General features: G+C 31.3%; 2 protein-coding genes across 3 annotated transcripts in view; both read right to left on the bottom strand.

The window, feature by feature from the left end:
- The window catches only part of Ldd (lipid droplet defective), a 29189-nt gene extending 17185 nt beyond the window's left edge, over positions 1–12004 (bottom strand). For both annotated transcript variants that reach the window (XM_074241317.1, XM_074241319.1), the window contains exons 1-6: positions 11564–12004; positions 9355–9457; positions 8748–8971; positions 8009–8668; positions 6092–7678; positions 60–5964 (exon numbers count right to left, since the gene is read on the bottom strand). In XM_074241317.1, the coding sequence (XP_074097418.1) occupies positions 60–5964; positions 6092–7678; positions 8009–8668; positions 8748–8971; positions 9355–9417 (8439 nt within the window). In that variant the 5' untranslated portion in view covers positions 9418–9457; positions 11564–12004. The remainder of the gene's footprint in view (positions 1–59; positions 5965–6091; positions 7679–8008; positions 8669–8747; positions 8972–9354; positions 9458–11563) is intronic.
- Positions 12005–14307: 2303 nt separating this feature from the next.
- Positions 14308–18357, bottom strand: LOC141526363 (uncharacterized). The gene is made up of 10 exons (XM_074241349.1): positions 18068–18357; positions 17886–17944; positions 17619–17760; positions 17368–17535; positions 17152–17287; positions 16562–16583; positions 15476–15694; positions 15231–15372; positions 14990–15157; positions 14308–14587 (listed from the first exon to the last, which is right to left on the bottom strand). The coding sequence occupies exons 1-10, from the start codon at positions 18203–18205 to the stop codon at positions 14450–14452; spliced, it is 1332 nt and encodes a 443-aa protein (XP_074097450.1). The 5' UTR covers positions 18206–18357; the 3' UTR covers positions 14308–14449.
- Positions 18358–19712: the final 1355 nt, after the last annotated feature.

Genomic DNA, 19712 nt, shown 5'->3' with positions numbered 1-19712 from the left:
GATAAAATAATTTGTTATTATTTTTTTAATTATTTTAAATATTTAAAAAAAATATTTACCAGCAAAATATTGTAAGCAAGTCCTAAAGTCGCTTCCATAGCAATAACGATGACATACGGCATGTAAGTAAGCAGAAACATAACGACTGTGGTGACAGCCGCCAAGCTCGCAACGCTAAACATCGTAGAGATCATGTAACAGAAAGTGACGATTGAAAAGACATAGACCATGAAGAAAAACATCACCAACAAAGGATCTGAGTTGGGAAGAATTTTTCCGGTAGACAAAATTATGCAGATAGACGTCATAACAATAGTCAATTCGACTCCCGTGGTGATGAACCAAGCGCAAGTATTTCTCCAAGGTTTGAGACCCATTACACTCATCACCATCGCATTGTGGGACTCCCTATCCCATACTATGTATCGGACCGCCGAACCCACACACATCATCAGGGCAAAGTAGAAACAAATTATCAGCCCTTGAGATTCGTAGAGAGTTGACTGGAAAGGCGCATACTTCCAGCAGGGATACGGCATCTGCTGGGTTAAAGTTTTCCAATTCTGTTCTTTTCCCGACTTTACCTCTATGATCGCCCGATCAATAGAGTCCTGAAGCTGGATGAACCCGCGAAGATACCGCAGGTCTTCAATGAAAGATCCCTCAGGCCCAGGAATCCAAAATTGGTTCTTCAATCTTTTGGTCGATGGCACATAGTCTACGTCCATGCGAATCTTATAAGCCACATCGTCCGGCAGGCCTTCGTCCAACGAACGTTTTCGTTTTGTGTACTTGGCTGTATCCATGAAGACAACTCCGGCCAAAAATTCATTTGTATCAGTGAGTTTTCTTGCCTCTACTTCGAGTTCTTCTTCAGTATCAAATCCAATCATGCGATCCACGAGTACACACTCGATAAAGTCATTCAGCATTCCTATCATCTGCGTTAATCTGCCGGATTTCTTCAGTTTCCACGCAATTTCTCCTAAATCAAAGTTTGACAAATCACCTTGCATTTTACCACCACTCATAGACTTTATCGCTATTTTCATCACCTTCGAGGCCATTATCTCCTTCAAATCGTTGAGACTATCTCCCATATCTGATAAATTCGCTAAAGCAACCAAAGTCTTCTCAATATTTGTCATTAAATTTCCAAATATATCTATTTCACTGAAAGTCTGGTTCGCCAAACCCATCACTCTTCTTATTGTACTCGAATTTGGTGAGTACAAAATTTTTCCTCTTAGCAGTGGTTTTACGTATGACCAAACAATCTTCCCACCACTCATGGCCAAAACATTTTTATAAGTATCTCTACAGAATTCAGTGGGCAGCGAATTCAATTCCACTTGATCGTAGGTCTTTTCTTTGTCCTCAATGCTGCTAATAATACGATAAAACTGTCCACTGTCTTGAATAAGTTGCTTACCACACAGCATTTTGCTAGCATCTTGGAGAAATTTTCCACTAGATACCTCTGAGCTCTCAGGATTATTTCCTTCATCATTGAAACTCACTTCTGACGCAAGCTTGTCTTTGAAGAAAGGCACCAATTCCGCAACCACACCAATGTTGTCAAAAATAATCTTGCCTTGAGATTCACTGAGATTAGCATTTTTGAGAATATTCTTGACATTAGCGCTCATCAAAGTCTTAAAAACATAATCAAAATTAACATTTTGTATCAAAGTAATCGTCATATTTTGGGTCACTGCAGAACTGAGGGTACATAAAATAGAACTAATTTCTTCGGCATTAGTTTTTGAGCCCTCGAAACTGAGCATATTCTTCAGGTTATCCTCAGAGCAAAGAGTGTCTTTCAAGTTAATAGCTGAGCGCTCCTTCATAAATATCGACAGCATATCTATTTTACTTTGGCTTATTACCTCGACAAATTCCTTTGAAATTTGCATATCTTGCATCAAAAAGTTCCTCAGTACACCCCAATCTACGAACATTTCTGCCACGAGGTATTTCATGTCAAGTAGACCCAAATTCTTGAAAATTTCCATCGACTCAAACGCATCTACAATCAGATAAAGGTCATGCTTCACCGAATCGCTGTCCAAGAAAGGCTCTACATCGTCGAGAATTTCCTTTAGCCCTCCGAAAAGTTTGTCTACAGTCTTGTCTCTCAATAAATTAACCACTCCATCAGTGAGATCTGGGACTCCAAGAACATTGGAGACATCTTCGAAATCGATCTTACTGGCCACATCCAACAAACCACCCCCTTCCTCCAGAACCACTGATAAATGCTGGAGGATTTCGCGTAACCAAGTTAAATTAAATGAATCATCAGTACGCCACGATACAATCTCGTGGTTTATCAAGTCAAAATCCAAACTATCTGCGAGTAACTTAGAAATTTCTGAAGTCAACGGATAGTTTGATAAGCTTGGATCATATCTCAGTAATTTGTGTACCTTCTTTGAACTCAAGATATTATTTAGCGTTGAAGCATTCCTGCAAGAGGCATTTAAGCACACAGAGCTTTTACTATCGCTCACTAATAAATTAACATTTATGCTTGCATTCGGAAGTAATTTATCCACATCTCCAATGTATACTTGCTTTACAACGCTCTTTAAAGGCTTCCAAATGGGAATAAACTTTTCGGATAATCTTGTGCAATTATTCAAATCCTCCCTATTACTCGGAAGCTCCAGAACTTTTATGTTCTTATCCAACGTGTCAATAATTCCGACAATTATTTTAACGTAAATTCCTGGAGAAAAATTTTTTACACCGTTAACGGCTTTTGTCAGGCATTCATTTAAATTTTTATTCCCTTCGGGGTCTTTGTAATCCATTACAATGTCGGTAATATAATGCAGTGCACTTTCGAGAGCGGTAATAAAATTATCAACGTTTTTTTTAACACTTAAAAACTCAAAATTTTTAATCATACCAATAGTTTTCTTCCAGTACAGACGATTTTCTATGATTTCTTGTATCTGTGACACATTCATTAGATTAAACTTACAAAGTATCTCCGAGTAAACTTCATGATGTGCCAATTGGGAGTTAATAATTTCAACCACCCGTGTATTGCACCACGAACAATTATTTTTAATCTCGGGTATCGAAATAAATATATTCTTCAGTACTTTGGTCGACTTAATAACAACCGAGTGAGCCAGCAATCTCAAGTCTTTTGAACCCGTAGTAGGAGTGTAAAATTGCTTTTTGAAGTCATTTAAAGTAGCTTCTTGAAAAGAAGTTATCCAAGACGGCGTTCGCGGGGATTTATAGCCCTCACTTACCGCGTGAATTAATGTCTGTTGAAATATTTCCAACTGCTCTACAAAGTAACTTTCATTTAACTTCGCTTTAACAGTCATTTTATTATCTTTAACGAATTTGTCTGAGTAATAGAAAATACTAAATTTAGAATTTGAAATGACATTTAATGCAACTCTAAATGGATTGAAATCCTTAACATTTAAACTGTCATTGCTGTTTATTATTTTACTGCAAAAATTAGTGATGCTTGAAATAATCCCCTTCTTCCTTATATAACCCGAGGGGATTAAATACTTGTCAATATCACAGGCATTTATCGTACCATTCAAGAACTTATCCATAAAATCATTGAGCCTTTCAGAATTTAAAAATGTGTCTATAATAGTAATCATTAAATTTGGAGTGTCTTCCATCAAATTCAGTATGAATTTAACACGCGAGTGCTCAAAAATAGTTCGTAATTTCTGCCAAATATCTCCACCGTTGATAACGTCCAACCACACTTTAGAAACTTGCATAACTTGCATCGCAGTATTCATCGAATGGTTTCTGAAGAAAGATTGCATCTGGACAATATCAGAGCGGGACGGTGTATCAGAACTGAACTCATACTCCAGCGGTTCCAATTCAGCGACGGCTTTGTAAATCCATGATTTTTCTGCCTCGTGGATCAACGCATGAGTTTCGTTAGGCAGCTCTCTCCACGTGGTAACATTAAAAATATTAGAGACAAAATTAATTTTTTTATGTTTATTCTTCTCTTCCAATTTTACCCAGGCGTCCAAAAATCTAGCAACAGACTTCACCAGAGGCTTCATTTTTATTAAAGACGCATTTTTCCCATTAATTAAATCAACATAGTCTTCACTGGTGGCTTGTTTAAGTAGCTCAGACTGATCCCAAGTGCAAAGCCGACTCAAAAAATGCTTCCCCTTCGGCTGGCTCCAATAGCTACTATTGAAATGCAAATTACACATGGTATGTCTGACGTCTTTGAACGGAATCAACGAGGTAGTATTGTATGTACTGAGAGTCGCTACAAATGATATTGTTTCAACGGGATAACTTTCTAAATATTTGATCAACTGATGCACATCACCCGCCTTTACAAAATCCCATAACTGCAACGCATTGTCTTCAGATTTAACTGCGTCTTTCAATGCAAAAGCCGCATTGTCAAGAACTTCCGACAATCCCTGAATCACAAGACGGTAAGTCGACAATTTAGAATTATATTTAAAGGTAGAAGAAATTTTTTTCGGCACTTCTAGTATATTCTTGAGCGTAATAACAGCGTCTTGTAAATACTTTTCATTAATTGGTGGATTTATTTGCAGATCTTCTTTAAAAGTTTTTATTAACTCTGCGAGTTTATAAAGCTGTTCACCGAGGGAAAGAAAATAAAGTTTGTAATTCGAAACAGGAGTGCGCCAAATAGTTGTTTCTTTCAAGTAGATATCGATAAAAGCATTGAAATTCTCTGGGTCGGCGTCGCAAGTAAAATTCTTAAGAATTCGATAATCTTTTTCTGTGATACCTATTTTGTAATCTTTGAACCAGGTAAAAATTTCAGCACAAGTTACACTGATACTTTTATTATTATTATTATTATTATTGTTGTTGTTGTTGTTGTTGTTGTTGTTGTTGTTGTTGTTGTTATTATTAATAGCAGTATAAATTCGGTTATCTAAATCCATATCGGTGATTCCGTAAATTAGGGTGGCAAGGATATATGGAAATCTATCCCTAACAATAGACACCGGGCTCTCGCTTGAAAATCCCAACACGTTCAGTAGATTTATGTTTTTTGGATCACCTCCAAGTAGCCGTAGAATCACGTCCACAACATCGTGAATTACATGAGATCCAAACTTAACGATCACAAGGATTTTATCGAGAGTTCGTGGTGTTAAATCCATCCAAGCTTCTCGAGCAGTTATATTACTTTTATATACAGGTATATTTTTATCTATTTCCATGTCCACGTACTCCAATATACTTTTCGATTGCTCAGCTATTTTAGGCATCGACTGGTCTATTATTTTTTTCACCTCTGGTAATATTTTACCGCTATAAGAATATTCCGTTTCTGAGCTATCATTACTCAGTGCAAGATTTAAGGGGGAGTTTATTAAAATGACAAACTTAGCAATCAATCGACGGAACGACGTATAGCCAGAAGTCCAATTAAAGGATGGAACTGTTATCATCTCGTTGTGATTTTTTATTATTTCGTAGACCCTCTTAAATGCAGCTTGCTCTTCCCACTCTTTTATAAATAGACCAGGATTACAGGAAATTCTCTCAATTTCGCGTATCAACTCTTTGGTTCCTGGTCGTAATTCCAAAATATCTCCTACACTTTTGTTAAAAATGCACGGCCAGTTTTGCTCAACTTTTTGGTAATTGTTGATGGCGGTGACCAGCTGAATTGAATTTCGCTGGGTGAGAATGTCAATAATATCACGAATTATCGCGGGGAGATTGCGCAAAGCAGTGTCAAAAAGAATTTCGGTTTGAGGCATATCTTTCATCACTGTTGACAATCTCAAAGAGCTATTGTTGTTCAAAACATTGTCGATAGTGTACTCAATGCTGGTAGATACTTTAGCAGCTGACCAGGCTACGGCGTAAAGCTGCCGCCAGCTGGGCGTCGATTGGGCGTTAAAGAGCGGGCTCTCCGCCACGAGAAAAAATCTACACAGCAAACCTACGCTGCAAAAATTGTTATTATAAAATTATTCACCGGGGAAAGGGAACTATGCAAAGTCACTGTAAAAAATTAATCACTTTAGATGGAAAATTTTTTACAGTGAGAACTTGTAACAATTAATAGACGTACCTGATTTCCCAAGCGTGTTCAGCCGTTAAATCGGTCGTCCAAGTCCGTTGAAAATTTTTTTTGAGTTCATCGAAGCGCTTCAGTAAATAACTATCCCCATCAAACTGCACTAGAGTATCTACATACATGTAAATCTCAAGTAGTTTTTTATTGAACGATGTCCAGTTGAAGGGATTCCGGTCCTTGAAAGTCATCTCCTGGAGCTCTGACAAGGTCAAATTAATCTCAAGCTCGGTTTGAACTGCGCGTGCGAGTCTGCAGACAAGCCCCTTCAGTAAAGTAACGTTGAAGCCCGCCGGGTAGGTCACCAAATCTTTATTCCTTTCAAGGCAGTACGAACGAGTGAAATTCTCGTACTCTAAAATTTTTAGCGTTTTATTCCGATCGCTTACAGTCAAGTAAAAGGCTTCTAAGAGCTCAGCTTCATGTTCTCGGACTTGATTGATCCACTCGGTCGGGTTTTCCCTCAAGTCCTTTAGAATCAAGTCCACAACAATATCCATATTCTCCAAGTCGGGCTTTATTGTCATGTAAGTGAAACTTTTAGAGCCGGTATTTTTAGCAATACTCAAATGATAACCCAATATATTAACACGGCCTTGTGCTTTAGTATCATTGAACACCTGCTCCCACTTATCCGGAACTTTAAATTCACTCCAGTCTAACTTCTTCAATGGTAAATGCTCAAAGTAGTAAATTAAATTACGAATACTACGTACTGTTGAAGTTAAATTCGATTTCTCAATAGCCACCGGACGTGTTAGCGCCATGCTAATGAATGTTGACAGGGTATTGTCGATGATTGACCGGAAATTGTCGAACTCAAAGACTTTATAGATATCCTTTATCAATAATTTTGTCTCATTACGGCAAATAAATTCATTAAGTATTACCGATTTTCCGGAATAATTATAATTATAATTGCTCGACTCGTCAACACCAAAAATCCTCTTGAATATTTCTTCATCGCAAATAATCTCTTCTATCGGCTTGATCTTCATCATTTCAACTATTGTCTCAGTTAAATCCAGGCGCGAGAACGACTTGACAATCGTGCGATAAATATCTGGCTCGATTTCATTAAACATTTCCTTCACTGTGTTCTCATGCTGTTTTGATACATTGTAAATTCTCTCGTCAAGCTCTTCATGTATTATCGCAACGTGATGGACCATACGAACGATGCTCTCGGTTATTGACACTAAATAAGTGAGAGTTGTCATAACTTTGTTGGGAAAAATATCACGTAAATTGTCTAAAATTTCGGTGGTTAACTCGATTTCGTCTTGATGCCGATCTAGAAGCTTGTTTGTTAGTTTGGCGCCATCTTGAATCATCGTGAAGACATTGTCGAGGATCTTGGTGATGTTTTCAGTGTACATAGAAAACTCCGTAAACTTTAGCATGCTTCTGCTAACGTCGTGAGACAGTTCGAAAATATTCTTGTCTTCCTGGGTGGTATTTTTTTGGGTCATGTCTTTTATTATTACTAATATTGAATTTAATTTATAAAGCCCGTGACGAGCTGTGGCCCAATCTCGGTTGCCGAAGAAAATAGGATTCAGTTTATCAATTGACTTGTTTATGCTGGAAAAATCAAAAAAATAAATTTATTATTAAAATTGTTAAATTATAATATTGTATTATTTATAATAATAGAAAAATTTTTAAAGATAATAAAAATTAACACATTTTAAATTATCACTCAAGTAAAATAAATTTATCGCTTTTCATTGTTCTTTTTATAAAAGAAAAATAATCAATGTATGTGGTTTATTTCAACGAATAAAATTTCAAGGTATTTTTAAGAATAAGCATTAATAATACAAAAATATAATATAACAATGCAATAATTAAAGAGAATGTAAATATTAATATGTACGCTGATAATTGAATGAGAATAATGTAAATACTTACAAAGAAACATCGATGGCCTTGAAGTTAACGTCTCTGAACAGCTCAAGAACCTCGGGCACCCATTCACGTAACTTCAAATAACTAGGTACATACTTCTTGAATGTATCCAACTCAAAGACAGCAATAATAGCTCTTTTAATATCGCTGATGAAGTCATAGTCGCGAAACTTAGCCATAACTCGAGAGACTATTTCCAAGAGCCCTTGAAAATCTAAATGTTGAGCCAGCCTTTCAAGAATTATAGGCACCTTGTTGGGATCTAAATTACACAAAACCTGTGAGATGCCAACTAGATCCTTTTCCTTTGGTGGAACAATGAACTGCTTGAGGCTTTCCAGAGAACAAACGATCCCATCGATGTTTGATGAGCCGAAGGACTCTATGAGATAGTAAAGCTTTATGGAAGCCTCAAAGAGATCGTCAACCAGGTCCTCTCTGGCTCTCGGCATTTGGGCTAAGAGCACTTGTTTAACTGCATCGTGATTATTGAATAAGTCACCGAGCTTTATGCCTCGATCAAACAGCTTTTTTATTTCTGGCCTCGTTAAGATTTCCGCCATTGATTTTACAAACTTAACGCTCTGTGGTAGAGTTTCTACGGCTTGCAAAATTGTTTTGTTTCGCAACACCGGCTGCAGTTCCATCATCAGCGGGCCCAGTCTAGATTTAATTATTAAATAAATATGATTAATAATTTTCTGACATTTCAAGTGTATATTATAATTATTATTTTACTTACGTGGCTTTTTTATAGGATGGAACTTCTTCATAGTCATCCAGAGAATCGCAAGGATTTCCAATACTGCAGATATAACTTTGAACAAATGGTAAAAGCCCATCGCGTGGCATCCGTCGAGCTGGGAATTGACATGTTGGATTGTACTCGGGATCAACGTTGTCACGAACGGTGTAAAGAATCATAAACACAACAACGGGCCATAGAAATACCAGGCTCAGAATACCCTGTAGAGATTATTATTATTATTATTATTATTATTATTATTATTATTATTATTATTATTATTATTATTATTATTATTATTATTATTATTATTATTAAAATTTAAGTATATTTCATCAGAAATAAAAATTTTATAATGATCTTTATTTCTTAACAATTACCAGTATATTAAAAATAAAAATAAGAAAAAGAAATGACAGTTTGTTAGTTATAATAGCAAAGTAAATTATTATCGTGAGTATTATTACTCAATAGAATTGACCGCTAATTATTAGATTTAGATAGAAGCGATTAGAGATTACTCAATTGGTATTTTCATTTTATTTTCAATGATATTTTATTTGTATACTTAAAATAAATAAATAGCTATTGAATAACAACTCACTGGTCTCCGTTTGCGGACAACGTAATTTTTCCAGAGGAGGAGGCCCAGCTGGCCGCCTCCCATTTTTTGCGAGTTAAAACGCTCTTAAAAATAACCGGAGAAACTGAAAATGACAAATATGCAATTATTCATTAGTATCTCAGCATTTTTATTTTAGAGTATCCAAGATCCACACATTTTGCTAATAATTCTTCCCATTCTCAAAAGCATTCCAACCGTTCTTGTGACTAAGAATATTCTAATAAAAGTTATTACTTGCTCCAGATATTATTATTTATATGAAATTTATATTATCTCTTCAGGATGTAGATACTCGCTTTTTCAAATAAGGCTAATATAAATTTTATTATCATTTTCCATCATCTTGTTGATTAAATTTTTATCAAATAACTCTACAAATAATTTAATAAAACAATATTTATTTTATTAAAATACTTTACTATTAATCGAATTTTTGTCTTTTTTTTTTTTTTTTTTTAAATAAAATAATTTTTGTGAGATAATTATAGGACCAAAAGTTAATTTTTTTATTGAAACATTATTTGTTAAAATTGAAAAGTAATTTGCTTTTAATTTTAACTTTGCCACCGGAAACAAGGATCCGTAATTCTTATACAGAATTTATTTAAACGCATAATTAACATAATAGTCAATAATTTCGAATATATACGTAATTAGAGAAGCCTCAGGCAAAATAAGACACCATAAATTTAATATTCGAGGCTAAACGGTGTATAAAAAAAAATGAGACAACATTTTAAAGGAAGAAGACCCGGAATAATATAACAAAATTTTTTTCTCTAATAATTAAAAAAAAAAAAAAAAAAAAATAACAAGCAAGCACATTTACTTACACGATTTGTATTTACTTATTTTAATTGAATATAAATTTTTTCTATCTGATTATGAATAATAAATAGGTAATCATAAATAAGCATATTTACATTGTTGATTTACTAGTTTTAATAAAAAATTTAACTCTTTAAATTTTTCACAGCAATTACATTTCATTATCATTTATTATATATATATATATATATATATATATATATATATATATATATATATATATATATATATATATATATATATATATATATATATATATATATATCTTTACTTTTTGCAATAACTAAAGATTATTTTAAAAGTCAACTATAAAAAAATTTTTATAATTAAAATTTTCATACTAATATATTTTTCCATAAAAAAGTTTTTTATTCAAAAATCTATTTTTCCCGGCTAGTTATCATCAAGCGCCTTCATCAAAAAAATTGGCTATTTACCCAGACCTATTAATTACTCCGTTATAAAAAAAAAAATTAAAAAATAATAATAATAAAAATGAAAAAAAGTTTTCAACTGTTAATAAGGTTGTAAAATATTATTCCGGGTCGTATTAAATTAGAGAAGTTAATTTATTAACACCGTGTACCCTGTGGCAACACTTTCACTGTTGGGTTATAGTTACGACTTACTTAATACAATGTCGCGTGGATTCCCAAACGTTATAATACTGTCAGGTCTGTACAAACTTACATACACTGGTACATCCGTACATCCATGCATACACGTACCCGCCAGGATTACCATTATATTACACATATAAAATTGCACTACTACTGTACGTATATATTGTCAAAGTTTCGTAAACAAAATCCATGCATTAAATATACGTAAAGCCAACGCGTGATTTGACTAAAACAAACGGATGAAAAATATAATAATAGCAATAATGATAACAATAACAATACTAACAAGTTCGATCAAACGGTGTCATCAAACTCGAAATCGTCGGATCGTCTCCGCTATTACGAATCATATATTACCTATTATTCACGTCACGATCGATTGACATTTCCAGGCAATTGAATAGGGTAGTTGAAACAAGGATGTTCGCGTTTCACAAAACTACAATACACGTGCTCTCTTATCTATCATATTTAATATTATAATTATTAATTATAATTATATCCCGGTATTTTATTATTACATCGTTCATCGAATCGACTAAATATCACGATGGAAATGAATTCAGAGTTCAAGGTTTAATGCCCGATTGTGAACATTGAGCTGACTTTTATTTTATAATTTTTCTTTCTCTTCAAATTAACCAGTCATCTGACAATTAATCATTAATCATTTCTTATTACTTTATTAATTTCAATTATTATTCATCGTATTTTTTGTTTTGCTAAATTTTTCTTACCTATTTACAAAATAAATATCATTTGTGTCTACTAAAAATTCCAAAGATAAAATAAACTTTTAAAAATATTTCCCGGGTGTATTCCTTCGGAAAATTTTTGGAGATCTATCACAGGTTATTGAAGCAACTATTATAGTACACTGTTAAATAATAAACTTTCCCTCTCACTGCAATTATAAAAAATTCACACGTTCAGCAAGACAGTTCGTGGACGACTGTGTATTGCCGTCACCGCGAAACAGAATTACGACCACGTGGACCCTCCAATCCCAGTAGTTGCTACTCTCTTCATCACCCACTCTTTTATAATATATGAAATATGATATTACAATTGAGAGAAATATTCGATTAATGACGAGTATTCACAAAAAAATTCAACAAAAAAATATGATCTAAGTAATTAATAAAAAAGTCAATTGATAATCGCAAGGTCAGCAATGTGTTTACAAATATAATTGCATATATAAATATAATAGAATTTAAAAGTATGAAAAAAAAAAAAAAAAAAAAAAAAATTAAATTTGAAATAATTGATAAATTATACGAAGACGAAAAATCAAGAAAAAAAGTTGGGCCGAGACCTTGGGGAATCGAAAGTGATCGTCCTTGGCAATTTTCCCGTATATAAATATTAACGTCGTTTCCGTTGTCAGTTTATTACTTTCGTCAGAATAATTGAGGCCCAAATCTCGTCGACACTTGTATTATTAATATAATAGTATAAGTATTAAGTATTATCAACTAATGTTACATTAATTGATTTAACTTTGGCGCTATGTATATTACCGGTCTAAAAATACGGGCCCGAATGCCGGTGAACAGAAAAGTTAAAAGAGTTTAGTTCAGTTGGAATAAAAGTTAAAATAAAAATAAAAATAAAAATAAAAATAAAAACATAAGTTATAATAAGAAAAGGAAACAAAACGTAGAGTATACACGCCAGAGAACTAAACCCGTCTGACGAGATCGCGCATAAATGCTACACCACTATACTGTTGGGTATTTTACTCTTATATCGTATCGCGTATAGTAAGTAACTTATTCGGCGGCATTCGATTCGCGGAAAAACCAAATATGCAATTCAGCTTAACTTATATTAATATACATTACTCCAGCTATGTTGAGAGTATTGAAAATTTAAAATACTTCAATGTTCAATTGCAAGGATCCGTACGAAGCAGATGAACTCTTGTTATAGATATATTACATTACGTGTATTATATTTGCGGTCATCTGCATACTTATAAGTTATAAGCTAACTTATTTTTAAATTGATCGTTATCTTTTTGCATGTACTATAATCGACCTGATCCATGCATTTTATAAATGCTTAACTACTTTTTTTGACTCCTTTGTATTGCGCTTTGTATTACGCTTACTTGGCCTTTTTTTTTTTTTTTTTTTTTTTTTAATTTTTTATTCAGCTGACAGTATTTGTCGAGAAAAAAATAAATCAATGAATTTTTTTTTTTTAAATGTAATTAATTTTCGATTTAAAAAATTTCAAATTATTTAAATAAAAATAAAAAATAATAAATTTAACATTGGAATTTATAAAAGGTTGTTATGGTGGTATTTTAAACTAGTTTAAATTATATATGGGTAGTCTGTGCCTGAGCAAAGGGCCATCTAAGATGATGATGGTGCCCTTGAGTTATTCTGAAGAATCAAGCTTGATCTTCAGTGGTTACACTGTCGTTGTGTGTTGAAGCACGAGTTTTGCAGCAATGCGACCGGAAATGAGTAGGGTAATTTACGAAAAATTATAAATAAAATAGTAGTGCCTGAAATGATAAAGGAGGAATAAATAATGAAAATAGAATATATATGCGGCAACTATTATTTATTTGTAATGATGGACACAGTATATCGAGTCACGAATGCTTTTAAATGGGTACGTAAATAAGTGTATGATATAATTATTGTCAATTACAGTGTCAAGGCAGGAGTTTTGATTGATTCTAGTTGCAAAAAAGAAATCGATATCCAAGATTTTAGTTTTTTCTTCTTTAAACTCAAATTTATTTATTTTTTCCTTAAATTTAAAAAAAAATTTCATAATTTAAAATAATAATAAATAAAGAGTAAACATTTCTGCAAAATGAAAATAAATATAAATAATCTTATCATTCGGGAAATGTTATGTCCGGTTTAGTTTTGATTCTATGAAATCTTCTCAATAATATATCACTAGTTGACATCATCAGGCTAAAAACATCAGACCCTTTAAATTAGACAGCTGAAGATAAAAACAAAATAAATGAAAGAAGAGTGTTACTACATCAGGGAACTGAATAGAGAGCTGTTTGTATTATTTATTATTAATATTAATTGTAATTATGTATACAATACACGATATTTCATGATGATTTCTTTGGCGGTAGTATAAAAAGAACATAATAGTTTGGTATTAAAACGACAACGAATTATACGTGTGTCAGGAAGAACAAAACTTCTTGAGACTTTTAAGATTCCCATGATTCTCTTCTCGGGTATAATACAATAGTTGGTTAAAATTAATTAAAAAGAACGACTAGAGTCTAGAGTCTAGTCCGCTATATTTTCGTCAGATAGTTACATGATACACTTTGAAGGACTGGAGTCATCAATAAAATTACTGAGTCATAGTATCAGTTATCATATAATTGCTGATTATTGGAATTAATCTTGCGTAACTGATTGTTAATTAAAATCTACATGGAGATAAATAATGAGATGAAAAGATTGCCGCTTTCGCGAATTATTATTGTGTCGCCATCTCCTTGCGTAGATTTAAACTTTTGTGATATAAAATTGATAAAATGTAAAATTATTATTATTATTATTTTTTTTTTTTTTTTATTTCCTCAAAAATATGTAAAAATTTGAATTAAAAAATTTGCAATTTTATTTTTCCAAACGCTGGCTCACTAAATTATGAAATTCTTTTATCCCTACGGTAGCAATGTCTGGATATCCTGGCAGTTCTTGGCAATTTTTCATCCAGTTTATCAAATTAGGATAGTCATTTATCGATTTGAATACCTAAAAAAATTTTATGCAGATTAAGATTACATTGCATCAAATTTCTCGTGCAAATCGGATTACATTGAATTTTTAATGCCGGTATTGATTATTTTAAAATAAAAAACCGAGCATCGATTGACCTACTAAAAAGCCTTATCAATTGACTCAAATAATTATGTTACATTTACGTTATATTATTAGAGTTATCTCAATATAATTCGCTAAAATTCACTGAATAATTAATTAATAATTGAGCGATGCAATTTGAATGATTGACTATTTTAATTTAAACAAATAAAAAATAATTTCACATAACATAATTGATTTTTAACAGTGTAACTGAATGGACCAGCTATAATTAGAGATTTAAAATCTCTTCTTACTATTTTTACTTAAATTAAATCTTAAATAAAATCTCACCGTAACACTGCTGATTGCTGTAATAGTGCTAATATCTGCAAGTGTATAAGAATCCCCAGCGAGCCATTTTCGTCCATCTAAAATAGTGTTCATATATTTATAAGAGTCTTCCAAAAACTGCTGCGACGCTGGCGAGACTGTTTTCGTCGTACCGCGAAGTAAAGGTTGCTGTTAAAAATAGACAAATAAATAAAATAAAAAAAACAAAAAATTTTCAATTATAATAAAATAAATTACTTACTAAAGCTCCTAATAAACGACAGAAAATAACTCCTCCACTATAATGAAGCCGTTGATTGACAATCGCTCGTTTTTTCAAATCTTTTGGATAAAGATTATCATTCTCCGCATATTTATCAACCATGTATGTCATTATTGCATGGCTAAATATAAATTATTTATAACAGTTAATTATTAATTAATCATTTTAATTATAATTAATTTTGTTTTCATATATAATTACCAAAAATAAAAATGAATGTTTACCTATCGGAAATAACAAAACCATGATCGTTGAATACCGGTATGGTATGCTGAGGATTTATTTTCAGATAATCATCTTTGAGGTGATCCTTTTTAAATAAATCTATTTCACGTAGATTCAAATCTAAACCAATGGCCTTGGCAGTCATGCGAACGGCGGAACTTGGAGGACTCCAGATACCGAAATACAAAATTGGTCGTACCATGTTGTTACTGTGCCTCCTACAACAACAACAACAACAACAACATATTATGTATTAATTATATTAGTTAATGTGTGTGTGTGTGTGTGTGTGTGTGTGTGTGTGTGTGTGTGTGTGTGTGTGTGTGTGTGTATATAAGTTACAATATACCTGAGTGTGTTATATTGAATAACAGATAATTTATACAAATTTAACTTGTTGAATTGAACTAACGAAGAGAAGATAAGACGATTATATCGCAAATCTGTCTGTTCTAATATGTTGGCTCTCTATATAATATAATTCCAAGAGAAAGCTATTTCATTAAATATTGTCTGGTAATTAGAATGCGTTCGCGTTTCTATTTTATAATTTAATCGTATCAGACAAAAGCCAGCTTTTATTCGACTGAATAAATTCGACACTCCAAGTAAATCAATACTCGCCGAGTTACAAATAAAGAAGACGTTGTTGTAAGAATAATGATAAAAACATTTATCCCAAGTAGTCAGATAAAATTCTTCGGGCATCTTCGGTCATAATGAATTTCTCGAATAAAAATTCAGTGCAATTCTCTTCAATTGCTGGGCTTTATTCGCGAATAAATAATTGTGACCTTGGTAAAAGGTCAATGGGCTGATATCTAGCGGTGATAAATCGAATCAATCGTTGCGCTTAATATCTTGGTCGCAGGAGTTATAAATAAGTCTCTAAGAAAATATAAAAATTAAATAACAATTTTTTTTTTTTTTTATAAAATAAATTATTCTACTCCCATAAAACCTGCATTTTATGAACAAAGATCATTTTACTTAAAAAATTTATAAGATCATAAATAATCACTCACCTTTGGACTTGTTGTCGATGCAATCTAATCATCTAATCATTTTTTGCATATTTCATTCACCGAATATGGTATGAAGACTCGGCTAAAATGATAAATGTTTGATCAATTTTATGTAATATATCAATATTTATTTAAGAATTAAAAATAATCTTGATTTTATTACAAAATCCGACTTACCTTAAAAATATCTCAGAAAATTAATCAAGTATAATCATGCGGTTGGATAAAAAATTGTAATAATATTAAAAAAAATGAATATAAATATTCTATAAAAGTTATTTGAAAAATATATTAAAAATACCTTTCAATAAATCTATTATATTTATTGTAAATTATAAAATTAAAAAGATGATTTCTATCACATTAAATTATATAAAATTTAATCTAAATTTTTAAATAATTATCAATTATAATAGAAAATAAATAAGATAGGTGTTGATAAAGATTAAGAAATCAAGATATAACATTTTATTAGATTTACTACAAAAATATTTCTTCACAATATCCCAATTAAAGTTTTTAACAAATAATATTAACACTTGCAGTTTTATTCTAAATAATAAAATCAAACAACTAGGCTAGTGTCAATAACTAGGTCTTTTACTTTACTTTGATAATAAAAAAAAATTTTCTCATATTTAAGATTTAGCTTTGTGTTAAAGATTTGATTGCTTGGATGAATTTAGTTTGGCCAGGAGTGTTAGTTTCAGCGTAGCCAGGAATATCGATTTCGCACTTTTTCAACCAGGCAACAATATTTTTGTACTTATCGAGCGATAAAAATGCCTAAAAGAAAAAATCAAATCAAGGATATTAAATTAATTATTGATACTATGAATTATAAATTAATTATTAATCAGTCTTACTGGATAACAGCTGACAGTTGACACACAACTGATGTCTGCAAGGGTGAAGTTATCTCCCGCGAGCCACTTTTTACCTTCGAGAAATTTATCTAATATTTCACAAGCGTCATGCGCGAGATTGACTTGTGTTTCATTGAAATTTTTTGCTTGACTGTAAAATATCGGTCGCTAAAATTAATAGCAATAAAGCGTTATATTATTATTATCAAAATATTTTTATTTTTAAGTTTATAATAATTGTAAAAACTCACAACAATATTTCGTAAACGAATAAAAAGCATTTCACCTTCGAAATGCAAACGCTGGTCAATAATTGCTCGCTTTTGAAGGTCTTTGGGATAGAGAGAATCATCTTTAGCGTATTTACTTACTAAGTAACGTATAATTGCGTGACTGTAATAAAAAAATTACAAGTGACTCTTACGTAATCAAATACAATGGAAATTTTCAAATTGGAAAACTGAAAAAAAAAAAAAAAAAAAAAAAAAATGATAACATTTTTTGTTAATGTTTTTTACCTGTCCCAAAGAACGAATCCATGATCATTAATGGTAGGAATTGTATGCTGAGGATTTAACTGTGAAATAATTAACATTAATTATAATGATAATAATTATTACTATTAACGAAGCAAAGCTAATTTAAAATTTTAACTAAATTATTTTTATTGCAATGAAAATTATTAATTGTATCGCATTACCTTGAGAAATTGTTCCGTTTTATGCTCGTACTTCAACAAGTTAGTTTCATGAACATCCAAATTAAGATTGATGACTCTTGCTGCCATCAGAACTGCCCTGCATGGTGGGCTCAAATCGATCGAATATAAAATCACCATGATTATTATTAAAATTCATCTGAACTTAGATTTGTAAGAAGATATTTATTTATTTATTCTATTAATGGTAAGGTATTTTTAATTTAATTAAAAAGTAATGAAACAGTAAACTTACTCAGCAGCTTCGTTGATTTAAATGATCCAGCAACCGTCATAATAAGCAATAATATACGCTCGAATGATTGTTAGCGCAAGCGTAAACTTGGGATAGTTGGGAATTATTACGCACGATAGTAATATAAAATATTAATTAAAAAAAAAAACAATGACGTCCCGTCATCATATTATTTATAATAAATGTAATTTTATATTATTGCGACTCATGACCTGATAAATTTTTTTCTGCAAAGTCATTGATAAAAGTTCAAATTATAAAAAATTTGACAATTAGGCATTTGATTGTGGGTATTTAATTATTAGTAATTAAGCTGAGCGACTTTAAAAACTCTAGTATTACCTCTTTAATGTGTTTAGATCAACCGCGTTGGTGATATGAATTTAATTTAAAATTTTTTTATTGACACTAACTTTTAATTCTTTATGAAAATTCTGAGATGGAATTAAGCTCATTAATATCAATGCAGATTAATTATTTATGCAGTAGTGCATAATAATATTAACCGCTCCAATATGAATTAGTTAATCTGAATATACTATGTGGAATAAGTACGGGTTTATTTAAAGCGGAAAGAATCAAAATGCAGTATAAAATTTTTAACAGCATTCAGACTGTTAAAATCGTATTAATAGCAGAATAATAACGATAATAAATATTTATTTTTAATTTTATTTAGTAATTAATTGATTAGTTACTTTATTATTATCAATATTTTTAATGTCTGGAATGAAAAATTGAAGCGCAAAAATTTTTGTTATCTATTATAGATTTCTTTTCATTAAATAATGATAATAATAATAGTAATAGATTAATATTTTTAACAACTAATATAATTAATTGTTGGATTTTTTTAAATTTGAAGCTTAATGGTTTAAAAAATATAATTTAGATAAAAATCGATACAAAAATACTTGACCCAAATATGTTTTGAAAATTTAATCTAAGATAAATTACTCTTTCCCAAGTGGCATAAAAATTTTTTTATAACGTTTGGATTGGTTAATTGATATATATATATATATATATATATATATATATATATATATATATATATATATATATATATATATATATATATATATAAAAAGGGCTATTTTTATAAAACAAATTGAATGGATTTACAAAAGATTCAATCCGCTATATTTGAGGCGTACAATTTATTAAAATAATCGTCAGATAAATCCCGATAGATGTCTCGCAGAGCTTCTACTCGACAAAGTACCAACAAAACCGGGTAAATTTTAAATTTAAAATAAATAATTGCTTATCGGTTTACATACGCCGAAGAAAAAAAAAGATCAATCAGTTCTGCGCGCTTTTTGTGCAAGAGTCTCTTTACTCCCACTTTACAGCTAAAACCACTATTGGACAACGCGTTCGACTGCACTA

Source organism: Cotesia typhae, unplaced genomic scaffold, assembly GCF_013202065.1.
Source record: "Cotesia typhae breed Kobodo isofemale line unplaced genomic scaffold, CoteBio_Ctyphae contig_33, whole genome shotgun sequence".
Classification (NCBI taxonomy): domain Eukaryota; kingdom Metazoa; phylum Arthropoda; class Insecta; order Hymenoptera; family Braconidae; genus Cotesia; species Cotesia typhae.
This window is presented reverse-complemented; position numbering and strand designations above follow the sequence as displayed.

What these genes read in the sequence shown, in the direction of transcription:
- LOC141526363 (XM_074241349.1), bottom strand. Translation starts at nt 18,205, where the DNA reads ATGGTGATTTTATATTCGATCGATTTGAGCCCACCATGCAGGGCAGTT. An exon ending in CAACTGTCAGCTGTTATCCA is followed by an intron (nt 17,288 to 17,367) that starts GTAAGACTGATT and finishes TTTTTCTTTTAG; the next exon opens with GCATTTTTATCGCTCGATAA. An exon ending in AATCAAATCTTTAACACAAA is followed by an intron (nt 16,584 to 17,151) that starts GCTAAATCTTAA and finishes TTATCATTTTAG; the next exon opens with CCGAGTCTTCATACCATATT.